This window comes from Ranitomeya imitator, chromosome 9 (genome assembly GCF_032444005.1).
Source record: "Ranitomeya imitator isolate aRanImi1 chromosome 9, aRanImi1.pri, whole genome shotgun sequence".
Taxonomy (NCBI): domain Eukaryota; kingdom Metazoa; phylum Chordata; class Amphibia; order Anura; family Dendrobatidae; genus Ranitomeya; species Ranitomeya imitator.
The window spans coordinates 112,296,398-112,310,481 of record NC_091290.1 but is presented as its reverse complement, the minus strand read 5'-3'; the positions used below and the strand labels follow the sequence as shown (position 1 = coordinate 112,310,481).

At 42.7% G+C, this 14,084-nt stretch overlaps 1 protein-coding gene across 1 annotated transcript in view; it reads left to right on the top strand.

The window, feature by feature from the left end:
• NOD2 (nucleotide binding oligomerization domain containing 2) overlaps nt 1–1,355 on the top strand; it is a 55,232-nt gene extending 53,877 nt beyond the window's left edge. Inside the window, exons 11-12 of the mRNA XM_069738467.1 lie at nt 74–157; nt 1,089–1,355. Coding sequence (XP_069594568.1) covers nt 74–157; nt 1,089–1,164 — 160 coding nt within the window. The 3' untranslated portion in view covers nt 1,165–1,355. The remainder of the gene's footprint in view (nt 1–73; nt 158–1,088) is intronic.
• The last annotated feature ends 12,729 nt before the right edge of the window (nt 1,356–14,084 follow it).

The following is a 14,084-nucleotide window of genomic DNA, read 5'->3' as shown; positions in this document are numbered from 1 at the left end:
GCATGAAAGTATTATACAAATATTCATGTCCGCTTTCACATAACTGATACAATTTCTGTTTTTGTTCTTTTAGATTTTCTAACAATGGATTCAGTAAAACTGGTGTGTCTGCCCTAGCTGAAGCACTGAAGTCCAACAATATTATCACTGCCATCTGGTTAGTTGGGTACCTGAAGGTGCATTTACATCACCCGATTAGTGGCATTAAATGACTGGGAACAGCATGGGGAAGACGCCTGCACGCGTCTCTGACTCCCAGTTTGCTGCTGGGAACAATGTTTTCAGAGTATTACTGCACTTTTATGGACTGACAATGAAACATACAAAACCGCGGCAGGCACAGTTTAACCTTGGCCTCTGCGTGCACCATCAGCAGCACGTCCACTTCCCCGTCCCTTACCGCACGCCTTGCGCCTTTTAAATTGGGTACGATAGCAAACTTTCCTGCAGTAATAGGGAAAAGAAAGTATGTAGCCCTGAAAAGGACTGAATGCAGGTACCAACAATTTTTCTAGAGAACTGACAGTATGTAGCCCTGAAAATGACTTTTCTTTTAATGGTGCGGCAGTGGTATACAAATACTGCAATAGAAATTAAACCCTGCCTATATGCCTGCTCTAATCTAATCAACTCTCTATGAGCTACTTCTACAGCAGAGTGTGCCGAGCATCGCGTGACCCAGTCAAGCGATGGTGCTGACAAAACGCAGTAATGCCAGTAGCCAACATAGCTACGACATTACCGCGTGTGGCAGGCAATCCCTTCATATTTATTGGCGGGGCGGGAACTCGAGCTTGACGGTCAATCACCAATGATACTCAATCTAGTGACGAGCATATCCAACCATCCCATGCTCGCTCATCACTAGGGATTATCCCGAATGGCAAACAATAATTCTCCCTGCGTCTTCCTTGGATAAAAGACACTAAAGAATATAATTTTGGAGTGACTGGTCATAAACCAGTTCTTTATGCTTCCCTGAAGCAAGACAGTATATAAGCATGATCTGACTCTGGCTTCGAAAGCTAATAATTCTGCTAATGCTTTGAATTTATCAATCGGTGATTTCGTCTTTTTGTTCTCGCTAGGATGAAAGGAAATAAACTCACAACTGAAGAACAGGAAACATTTGAACAGCTGGAGAGACTATTTGTTAAAGGATAATCAACCTATCGAAAATCTACGAGCAGATATATTGTGACTTTCTTGGGCTCCTTGATGTGCCTATTGTGGTGACTCCCTCAGATGCTATGACTAGGATTAGACCTTCATTGTACTAGAGGTCTCAAAGTTGGGAATTTCTGAAATAATGATTACTGACATTAAAACAAAAATTAAAATAAAAAATGCAATAATATGCCTTACTTGGAAGTACTTTGAAACATGAGAATTACAGTATTTAGTAATTTTGGAATTGAGAATTTGGTGGCACATGCCAATTTAGGAACATATTGTTAGTAGGCCTAAAAAGAAATAAAGTAGTTAGGCACTTAGAGAAGTTTGTTGGCCCAAGAGTTTGGATACAGACTGTAGGAGGGGGTCTGACCGCTGTGATGCGAGTGATCACTAGAACGAAGTAGTAAGATGGTGGAATATCCTACCAATATGCCATCAAAGCCTGGTGAACTGACCCGGTTAAGTCTTAAAGGGAACCTGTCACCCCGTTTTTTCAGATTGAGCTATAAATACTGTTAAATAGGGCCTGCGCTGTGCGTTACTATAGTGTATGTAGTGTACCCTGATTCCCCATGTATGCTGAGAAATACATTACCAAAGTCGCCGTTTTCGCCTGTCAATCAGGCTGGTCTGGTCAGGTGGGCGTGTTCACAGCGCTCTTTTCTTCCCCAGCTTTCCGTTGGTGGCGTAGTGGTGTGCGCATGTCCAGAGTTCCGACTTCCCTGCGCCCACGTGAAGACACAGCGCGCGATCTGCGCTGTAATCCCTTGCATCGGTGGGGGCGGCCATCTTCCTGGGGCCGCGCGTGCGCAGATGGAGTGCTCTGCTGCACGGGGCTTCAGGAAAATGGCCGCGGGATGCCGCGCGTGCGCATTAGAGATCGCGGCGGCCATTTTCCCAAAGCCGAGTTCGGGAAGGCTTTGGGAAAATGGCCGCCGCGATCTCTAATGCGCACGCGCGGCATCCCGCGGCCATTTTCCTGAAGCCCCGTGCAGCAGAGCACTCCATCTGCGCACGCGCGGCCCCAGGAAGATGGCCGCCCCCACCGATGCAAGGGATTACAGCGCAGATCGCGCGCTGTGTCTTCACGTGGGCGCAGGGAAGTCGGAACTCTGGACATGCGCACACCACTACGCCACCAACGGAAAACTGGGGAAGAAAAGAGCGCTGTGAACACGCCCACCTGACCAGACCAGCCTGATTGACAGGCGAAAACGGCGACTTTGGTAATGTATTTCTCAGCATACATGGGGAATCAGGGTACACTACATACACTATAGTAACGCACAGCGCAGGCCCTATTTAACAGTATTTATAGTTCAATCTGAAAAAACGGGGTGACAGGTTCCCTTTAAGGAACATACTAAAACAAAATATGCAGACTTTTTTAGTGTAAAGTATAAATTGAAGAACCAATGTTTTCTCTATGAGTAATTCGCATTGGCAAAAGGAAGACAATTTCTTACACTGAAAAATGTGTGAATGTTAGACAATGGTCTGGTTGGGTTTTACACATTGTATGTTGCATGTATGATGGTAAAGTTACTGTACAGGTGATTTGCTATTTTACCCTTGCTGTAATTTAAGGCCCCTTATGCACATTAGATTAACCTGCCAATTTCAATGTGTTCAGCCAACGCTCTAATGTGCAACGGTGCTCCGGCCAACAAATCGTTGGGAGAGTTCTCCATTTGGTGATGCCCAATTTTAGAGATACAATTGCTTTGTTCTCCTGGAGATAAGCTACTGGCAAAGACATCAGTTAGTGGCTTTCTCACAGAGAACATAAGGGCGCTCAGCCGAATGAGCACTCCTGTTTATGGAGATGGCTGTCGATCTGTCAAAGCATCGTTCGACTGAAAGCCATCTCATGTGTATGGAGGGCTTATGTTTCTTTTTTACAGACTACATATGGTGAAACTTGTGTATGTTGCATGTATACACAATAGGCCCTTCATAATAATCTATGTATTACATCTCTGTATTTCTCGCAGATGCTTTGCCTTTATGTCGTTTGATGGAAATAAAATCATTGCTTTTTAGAGAAAACATGAAGGCATCACATGAGCGGCAGTATGGGTTTATATCGTGACTCCAAATTGCAATCCATCCATTGTATCCATGAATCATACATATTTGCAATGGAATGTGTATTAAGAAACTTTCTAAATATGAAATCATTTACTTTACACACAAACTTTAAAAGGGATATGAGGGTCTTGGTGCATGGTGCCAATAGTCATTTTGTAACCTCCAATACTATTATATAAAAGATTAAAATTTTTCACCATGAGGCAAATTTTCATGGGGGTTAGGTGATCTTTACGTACTGTAAATCACAGGTCTTCCATTTAGCCTGTGTGCTCTGTTCCTCATAATAATTGGACTTTTTATTCATTTGGCACTGAAAAGGTTAATGACTCTTTGCATGCTGGTTAGAGACATGCAGCTCCAACTCCAACTCAGCTGCTCCTGATCTACTCATTTTTTCTCTCTATAAAACCTGGCCAAATCTTCTCATCCCTGCCTGTGAAAGTTTACTTCCTGGTTTGCTGGAGTTGGTGTGCTGAAGTTGGAGTTCATAGTTGCTGTCTGCTGTATTTTGGTGTATGCGTTCTCCATTATCTTATTCCTTCCTCTTTGGTTTGTACCTTCCTATCCTTCCCTTTATTCCTCTCAACCCTTGCTGAGTGTTTTTGTATGTAAATTGCTTTTTGTTACCCCTGTTTGTCTTACGTGTATACACTAATACATCTGTCCCAGGTCTCCTGAGGGAGAGGACAGCTTAGGACATTAACAGGAGCATACTAAGGTCAGAGACTCAGGTCTCTCTGCCTTTTAAGAGTACCACCGCAACAGGGATAGTTAGGGTCCCAGTAATAGGGACAGTTTGAGGTCTTTCCTTCCTTACCAAATACCACCACAGAGTGACAGCTACACTGTTTATCAAAAGTTTGCTTCAGGTGGAAAACCACTTTAGCTATGGACAGATTTGACATAGAAGCCATGATACTTTATCTACATACGTTTTAACTAAAGCTACCTATTATCTTTCAGTTTGCAATGTTCATCCCTATATTCCTTTTCAGACTCCCTAATAAGCAGTTTGCAACCTTCTCCTCATTTCAGATTTTCTCTTGTGGGCATGTCCCTCCTAGTAATACATGCTGGATGTGACGTCTGCATGTCCAGTAAGCAGGCTGCTATCCTCACTAGCTCTCATGTATCAGCACGGCCTCACTCCTTACTGACTATCTGCATTCTGAATGAGTTAACCTCCATAACAACTGCATTTGTGATCCATGCAGCCAATCACTGGACTCAGCAACTCATACCATTTTCATCAATGGAGCTACTTAATCCAGTGACTGGCTGCAATGATCATACGCTGTTGTTATGACATCACCGCTGAAGCCTGTCAAACAGCGACACAGCGCAGCCACAGAGTGGGATCACTGGCGGGAGAAAGGGTTGCAATTCTGAATTTATTATTTGTATTACAAACAATCAAATACGCATTTAAAAATTATAAATGGAAAAACATTTATGTGTTTCACTTCACCCCAGTGCTGGAATCACAGCTGCAATGCTCAGTACTGCTATATAATGTTCTCCAGTCTGCTGCTGAACATCTGTGACATGTAAACAGGATAGCAGACATCGTCATGTCCCATGGAGTTTATGGGAAGCATCAGGGTACCTTAGTCCATACTTACTATTTCAGAGACAGGTGAAACTAGAGTTAGAGCCCGTTGAGGTGAAATCTGCTAGGAATTCAGGATGCAACACAGATAACGACCAATGACAATGTTATTCCTCAAGAGCAAACATGAGAGGTTATTGTGAAAGTTAAATGATACACTTTCATGCATAGAGCAGACGACACAACAGTTCAAACTTTCTGTCCCCCATTTGTCCATGTTATAACATTTAAAAAAAAACAACCTTATTAAATCTTTATAGTTTGCCTCATTTATTTATTGTGTGAGACCAAAACAACTACAGTAAATATATTATATATACAAATTAGCTCTGGCCAACTATAAAAATTTCATTTTTAAGGTTCTACATTTTGAAGGTTTTTTTATATGTTCTGCTAATGGCCAATTGAGAGAGATAATATTGTTTGAATTGTTGTTTTTCCTGCTCTTTGCATGACATATACACCCACATATAGTGGTATATTTGGAAACACAATAATATGCCCATTGTTCTGCTTTGCTGTATACTGAACATGTGTCATTTCTTCTTTTCTTCTAGCCCTGCAGTTGCTCTTTTATCATAGTTCTTCCCTGTACTAGTTCACATGGGAACTGTCCTTTCAACAAAATTGCCATAAATTAATCAGTAAGTGACTGTAACAAACTTCTCAGAGAAATCTGTTTCCTTCTCCACTTATAAGCCACTTCTTCCCTTCCCCCTGAACTTATTATCCACTCTGAAAAAAAAACAGCTAAAATTTTACTTACTGTCATCACAGTGAGGTGGCAGGTTACAGAGCCCATTTTACTCTATGAAGAGGGGAGGTAAGAAGAGGAGTGAGGAGCAGGGAGCAGAAACAGGCAGGAGGAGAGGCAAGGAGATGTTGCTGAGAGTGCTAACAAGTCTTTTAACTCCAATCAGATCTTGATTCACATCCACATTGCTTAGTGGATGGAAGATAAACCGTGAGTAATGCTTTAGTACATATAGGACTAAAAGGGTTTAATCGGCCATGGTATGGTGAGCAGCTGTCAGTTGCTCATAATCAACCTATTTCCACCCCTGGGTGTGGTTCAATTGATAAAATGAGACCTGTTTGTCTCACACATGGCTGTGTGTACAGAGGTATGCAGATCTCCTGGATTGAGTGCCTTTGCTAAAGGACTAAGAAGCTGGACTCTAAGCCAGGCGAGCTAACCAGCAATATTGTATGGACATATTACTTGATGTTTTACTGTGCCAAGCAAAGGTTATATTTAAGGTTTCTTGTGATGTGGTTAGTGAGGGCTTAAATAAACCAGCCGGACTTTAAAAAAAATGATTTCTGTGATACCTCAGATCGTTCACAAGTGAGTAGTACTGTCAAAGGTCTGGGCCAAGTTCATGACACCTTTCCAACGTCCATGCCGTAATGAGGGAAAAGTTTTTAAAGACGGTCAAGCAATACCTGGCCACAAAAACAGTGTACTCCCTAATTACTCTGCTACCTTAAGCTATTGGGTCTCAAAGCTGGACACCTGGCATGAGCTGTCCCTCTATGCCTTTGAGGTGTTGTGCTGCCCTGCCTCTAGCATCTTGTCTGAGCAGGATTATAATGCCACCGGGGTGGGATGGGTCATAACAGACAAGCGCAATAGCCTCTCAACAGAAAGTGCTGGCAGGCTCACTCAAATAACAATGAACAAAGCCTGGATTCGACCCTAATTTTCCTCAATACTAGTTGACAGCAGCACATAAAGTGTTTTTAATGTTTAATATTTGAATAAGGCACTCCAGTTGGGTCTATGGATGACTGGATAACCCCACTTATAATTTTTTTGGTGCCTTCAAGGGTGTATGGATGACCCTGCTTATAATTTTTTGGTAGGATTTGCACTTAATGCATAGCCTTTATGAGTCTTAGAGTATCACTACATTATAATTTGAACAGAATGTGTGTGAGACCCTCCTTTATGTCTAATACAGGGTATATCTGAGTGCCTCTGAGTCGCTAATTTTTGGCACTTCTTGTTTCCTTCATAAATTACACTGAAATTTTGGTTTACCTAAATTATAATTGTTTTAAATCCTTTTTAAATTTTGACTTCTATACAAGACATTATACAGGAAAGAATGTTTCTTAACATTTTTTTCCCTGTAAAACTCCAATTTTTTGTCAAAAATTGTGGACAATTTTGAATTTGCTGGTGAATTCGGACTGCAAAAAAATTGCCTATCTCTACTTAATCGCTAGAAAATTCAAAACCTTAGAAAAATTCTAATAATCATAATTTCTGCCTAACGACAATTATTTGTTTGCTTCAATGATCTCACAAAAAAAGAAATACAATTGGCTAGCAACTAATATCTCTCGGCAGACTCAGACATGCAGAACGTTATGTTATACTGCCCTGGCCTCGGCCGAGATGAAGCCGCTAATGTCATATTTAGATCTGGACACGGTCATTGCCATTTATATTTCATTAGTCAGTGAAACCAGAGATCCTAGAAGAAAAGAAATAGACCATGAATCATTCATGGGACACAGGCATTTGTAGTGATTGTACCTCTACTGTCACTTGAGAATGATTTTCGGCTCTTTTCTTGATCACCAAAGTATTCTTTATCTTTGCTGGAATTTTTATAGAATTTGTTACAGAATTTATTACAGAATTTGTAGAAAATAGGAATATTATATCATAATTTATTTTAAACTTTGAAGTATATTTAAAAAAAAAAAACTGAATGGAAAAGTGTAAAATAACAGATTCATGGAGGACATGTATTTTATTTTATCATAATCTCTTTAAACACCTTTACCCCAAACCTTGTTTTTAGGAATTTGAACTATTTGTGCTTTGATTTGTCATTCACCAAAAATGCTAGTGCCCATTTTACATAATGCAGATTGCATGAGCCAGACCTTGGGTGCGACTGGATGGGCTTCCCCATAATGCCTTGCAGAACCATTTGAAAATCACATAGTATAGCTCAATAAATGGTATAGCACTGCCTATCATAGCCTGTATAAAAGCCAAGGCAGGGAATGCAGTGCAGCAATCATTTTGGGGGGAATCTGTTTAATGTGAGGATATCACACTTCACAGCTTAGCAATAGAAATAGGGAGAAAAGGACCCAAAACTCTGAATATCAAGTGACCATATATATGTTGAAATCACTTTGCCATTACTAAGCATTTGTGATAAAGAACTTGAATGGGGAAGGATAAAGTCCTAAGAGACCGGAGAGTATTATCCAGATTTTCAGGACACTTAGAAAAATGTGCCATAAATCAATTTTTGTTGAAAAAAATGTGCCAAATCTGCAGAATGTTCAGTTCAAAGAATCAGATCATCTCTGATATGAATTGTAAAACTAAATAAACAACAGCAGTGGGATTATGTAATCGTTATCAAAATGTTAACTAAGAACCTCTTGTTCATTTTGGAATATTTTGATTCTGAGAGATGTGATTCGTTCTGTTTGTAACATATTTGTTCCTCGGTATATATGGAATTCAATCCATGATGCACAAAATACTTAACATGCCAAAAGAGAACAGCTCGGTCTCCGATGGGGCGGATTATACAGTAGGTGCGGCCATATGTATTGTTAGTTAGCCGGTGACATCGTCCTTAGTCACTTGATGCCTCCCTAAAATCCCATATACAGCAATAACCTGCGATCTCAGAAGTGATTCCAGACATTTGTTCAGGAATTGTTTACATGCTGACATCACCGGTTCAGAAATGTCATAAGAATTCCAATGTGGTAGCAGAATTTTCTTATTAAGACGACTGACATGTGATAGTGGATGAGAAATACTCATTAACCAAATGTTCCTAAATGTAGCTGCTTCTGCTTATGGGCACTCTTCTGGTATTAATATTATTTATTTCATAAAAACCCTTCAAGGGAATCCAAGAGTAGCATCTGTTGTAAGCTAGAAAAGATACTGCAGGTGAGGGCAGTGTAAAACCTTCCACTGATACCTGTTTTGTCACTATCTGGAGTTCCCTTGTTGGGAAATTTGTATTCATATGCAAATTAGGACTGCAAGTTCACCATGGCCTACGAGTGCACTTGCAGACCTCAGCTCCTCTTCACTTCTCCTTGTCGGAGACATCCTGTACTTTTTGATTGACAGTCGAGAGCAGAAGTGAATTTGCGCAGCAGAACCTCTGTCATCATTGTCAATCCAGAAGGGGGGCCGGTGGGGAGGAACCAAGAGGAATGGAGAATGCAAGGGCACTGATATGGCCTTTAATGCACTCGAGGGGCTAATTTGATAATTTTTATACAGTCATGGTCGAAAGTGTTCGCACGACTGAAATTGTTCCAGAAAATGAAGTATTTCTCCCAGAAAATTATCACAATTACACGTTCTGTTATACACATAAAAAAAAAGAGAAAAAAAGGTAAATTGGATATAGTGTCACACAAAACCTCAAAAATGGGCCAGACAAAATTGTTGGCCCCCTCAACTTAATATTTGGTTGCACTTTGGAATAAATAAATGCAGTCAGTCACTTCCTATAACCATCAGCAAGCTCCTTACATCTCTCAACTGGAATTTTGGACCACTCTTCTTTTGCAAACTGCTACAGGTCTCTCATACAGTATTTGCAGGTGACTTCTCCCAACAGCAATGCTAAGATCTCTCCCAGGTGTTCTGAACTCTCCAAGGCTTTTTTCCATCCATTTTTTGGTGCTTCTTGAAATATGTTTGGTTTAATTGTCCTGCTGGAAGGCGCATGACCTAGGAAGCAAACCCTGCTTTCTGACACTGGGCACTACATTGCGACCCAAAATTCTTTGGAATTCTTCAAATTTCATGATGCCTTGCACAAATTGAAGGCACCCAGAGCCCGAGGCAGCTGAACAACCCCAAAATGTCTTTGAACCTCCACCATATTTGACTGTAGGTATGGTGTCCTTGTCTTTGTAGGCCTCATTCCGTTTTCATTAAATAGTAGAATTATGTGCTTTACTAAACAGCTTTAGCTTGGTCTTATCTATCCACAAGGATTTTGGCTTACTCTGATACATTTTGGTAATCTGCAGTCTAGCTTTATGTCTCTATGTCAGCAGTGGGATCCCCCTGGATCTCCTGCCATAGCGTCTCATTTCATTCAAAAGTTGATGGATAGTTTACACTGATGTATACTGAGCCTGTAGGACAGTTTGAATTTCTTTGGAACTTGATTGGGGCTGCTTATTTACTATCTGGGCTATCCTTTCTTCAATGTTTCTCTGCCATCCATATCCCGGGAGATTAGATACAGTGCCATGGGTTGTAAACTTGTTGATCATGTTGCGCATCGCGTCATGGACAAATGAACATCAACATCTGTGGGGATTGACTTGTAACCTTCAGACTGTTGATAACTTTTAACACATTGGGTTCTCAAGTCCTCAGACAGATCTCTTCACCTCTTTCTGCTCTCCATGCTTACTGCGGCACACACAGGCACACAGTGCAAATATTGAGTCAACGTCTCCCCTTTTTAACATTGATTTTCATATTGCCCACACCTGTTACTTTCCACAGGTAAGTTTGAACGAGCATCACATGCTTGAAACAAAGTTGTTTACTCTCATACTCCATAAGTGCAATTATGTTCAATTTGCCTTTTTTTTCACTGGTGTTTGTGTTGCTCCAATACACACAAAGGAAACAAACATGTGTGTAAGAAAACATGTGTAATTGCAATGATTTTCTGGGAGAAATACTTTATTTTCTGGAACAATTTCAAGGGTGCCAAAACTTTTGGCCATGACTGTATGAGCAAAAGATGAATTTGACAGTAAGGGAGCTCCATATACTGACAAAAATAGGTGCCCTTTGAAAGGATTTACACCCCATTAATCATTTAGATGCTTATATAGGTCATTGAAAGATGCATTGGATAAGCAGAGATACCCTTCTATTTGCTGTCTATTGCGTTATTCCGGACAAATCCAAGATCATATCAACATGGAAATGAGGTGGTAGATGCTTCATGCCACCCAGAGCACCAACTGAAAGTCTTCTTGCCAGGAAGTCTGGAACCTGCTCTCATCAGCTTACACCTCTGGGTATATAGAGTCGTTGAGAGATTTCCTGCCTGGTGCTTAATCTCAGCTATCAATAAAAAAAAATGACACGGGCTGGGATGTAAATGACCTTGGGAGACAAACTTCCATTAGGTGCGGGATGCCTCATTTATATATTGAAAAATAATATTTATCTTTCAATGATATGCACCAGCATAAAAACGGTTAAAGGGATTCAACTGGCTGACAGATTCCATTTAATCCCATGGTACTCTACAATATATAACAATCATGGCTAAAGACCACCATACACATAAGATGCCTGTCGGTCAAATGTTGGTTCTGACGCTCATTTGGCCAGCAGCCACCACGGACATCTCTCCCATACACTGGAACATTCATTCAGCCGTGTACTCCTGTGTTCACTATGAGAAAGACGCTACCTGACATGTTTGATCAACATCTCCCCTGACAATCAGCTGTCCAAGACCCCTTCCACATTTTCTTTTTCATCTGGTCTATTGTAGTTTTTAAGAATGCATTGTGCAGTAGAGGACAACGCCATTAAAAGGATTGTCTTCCTTTGGGGATATTGTTTCCACATAAATGCATATATTTGGAAATAAAAATTATTTTTGCAATTAGGTTTCATTACAAAGTTTGCACTGTTTGTAATTTACAGCCTCTTTGTTTTTCAGCACAGACAGCTTTGATGTGGTCTGTGGTCATAAATCAGCTGATAGGAGCTCAGATACAGATAACTCATTCTGCAGCCAGCAATACACTGGGCAACACAGAGGCTATAGAAGGCCAACAGGGCAAAATTTTTACTAAAAAAATAATTGCGAAAAGGATTTTTTTAATATAAATTATATGCATTTAAGTAAAAAATAAAGTATAGAACAATGCAGAACCAATTTCTTGGTTCTAAAAGAAGGAAGACAGCCTTTCTAGAGTTGTCCGGCTCTATCTGATAAGTGTGTGTCATGTTTCTGGATTCGAACCCTTGATCCTGTTCTTCTATGGTCTTTGTCTCTTTCCGCTGAGCGACAACTGATGCACCCCTTCTTTTGGTGTTTTAGTTCTATTATCTTTGTTTACGTCGGTTTTGGGTAACAGGTTGGTGAAGATCTGAGGTTGTGGGTTGCAATAATCACCTAGCAGTAGCGTAGCTACCGGGGGGGGGGCAGAGGGAGCCATCGCCCCGGGCCAGGTGCTCGGAGGGGGCCCACCCGGAGCTACACTACTGTAAAGGCCCCTTCACATTAAGCGACGCTGCAGCGATACCGACAACGATCCGGATCGCTGCAGCGTCGCTGTTTGGTCGCTGGAGAGCTGTCACACAGACCGCTCTCCAGCGACCAACGATGCCGGTAACCAGGGTAAATATCGGGTAACTAAGCGCAGGGCCGCGCTTAGTAACCCGATGTTTACCCTGGTTACCATGCTAAAAGTAAAAAAAAACAAACACTAGATACTTACCTACCGCTGTCTGTCCTCCAGCGCTGCGCTCTGCTTCTCTGCTCTCCTCCTGTACTGGCTGTGAGCCGGAAAGCAGAGCGGTGACGTCACCGCTCTGCTTTCCGGCTCACAGCCAGTACAGGAGGAGTGCAGAGCACAGCGCTGGAGGACAGACAGCGTTAGGTAAGTATCTAGTGTTTGTTTTTTTTTACTTTTAGCATGGTAACCAGGGTAAACATCGGGTTACTAAGCGCGGCCCTGCGCTTAGTTACCCGATGTTTACCCTGGTTACCAGTGAAGACATCGCTGGATCGGTGTCACACACGCCGATCCAGCGATGTCAGCAGGAGTCCAGCGACGAAATAAAGTTCTGGACTTTATTCAGCGACCAACGATCTCCCAGCAGGGGCCTGATCGTTGGTCGCTGTCACACATAACGATTTCATTAACGATATCGTTGCTACGTCACAAATAGCAACGATATCGTTAACAATATCGTTATGTGTGAAGGTACCTTAACTGTATCAGCGTGCGCAGAGCCCTGATACAGTTACCTTCTGCGCAGAGCAGGGAGAATCAATCTCCCTGCTCTGCCGCCCGCTATGGCGCCCCTGAGCAGGCCGGGGGGCCCGGTGCCAGTAGTGGGCCTCCTGGCCATCCCCACACTGATGAGGGAAGAGCGCTCCTTCTCCCATCATCCCCCTGTCAGTGTCTCACCACATGGCGCCCGCTGTCAGAAGATGAGCGGTAGGTTGGAACACCGCTGGAAAAAGGAGGAAGAGAGGTGAGTATTTATTTATTGTTTTTTATGGGGGCTGCCTTATACTTCAGGAACTGCCTATAGGGGGGCTGCCTTATACTTCAGGATCTGCCTATAGGGGAGCTGCCTTATACTTCAGGATCTGCCTATAGGGGGGCTGCCTTATACTTCAGGATCTACCTATATGGGGGCTGCCTTATACTTTAGGATCTGCCTATAGGGGTGCTGCCTTATACTTCAGGATCTGCCTATAGGGGTGCTGCCTTATACTTCAGGATCTGCCTATAGGGGTGCTGCCTTATACTTCAGGATCTGCCTATAGGGGGTCTGCCTTATACTTCAGGATCTGCCTATAGGGGGGCTGCCTCATACTTCAGAATCTGCCTATAGGGGGCTATTACGACCCAAGAAGTGGACCCTCTGGGTCACGGCTACAGAGCCCCCGAAGGCGAGCGGACCAGATGGAGCCATCCCCTATACAGAGAGCATTTGGGACAGGCCCAAGGAGGGTGAAGCCGCGACTGCCGGAGCCAAAGGGACGACTGATATAAGAACCAGAGATGGGTCAGAGGACAAGGGAGAGGTGGTGTCACAGAGGCAAACCGATCAGAGGAGTCACAGGACGAGCAGAGTATGTAGGGAAATGTACTGACCGGTATGAAGGAGACACACGATAGGTGGGGAACGTCAGAAACACAGGACCGGCAAGGATGGCTGGAACACAGGACTGGCAAGACGGCAGGAACACGGGACTGGCAAGACGGCAGGAACACAGGATTGGCAAGGCGGCAGGAACACAGGACTGGAGAGACAGCAGGAACACAGGACTGGCACGGAGACAGGAACACAGGACTGGCACAGAGGCAGAAACACAGGACTGGCGAGACAGCAGGAACACAGGACTGGCACGGAGACAGGAACACGTTGAGAAACACGTGATGGTGTCTCCGCGGTGTTGGATGTTTTTGT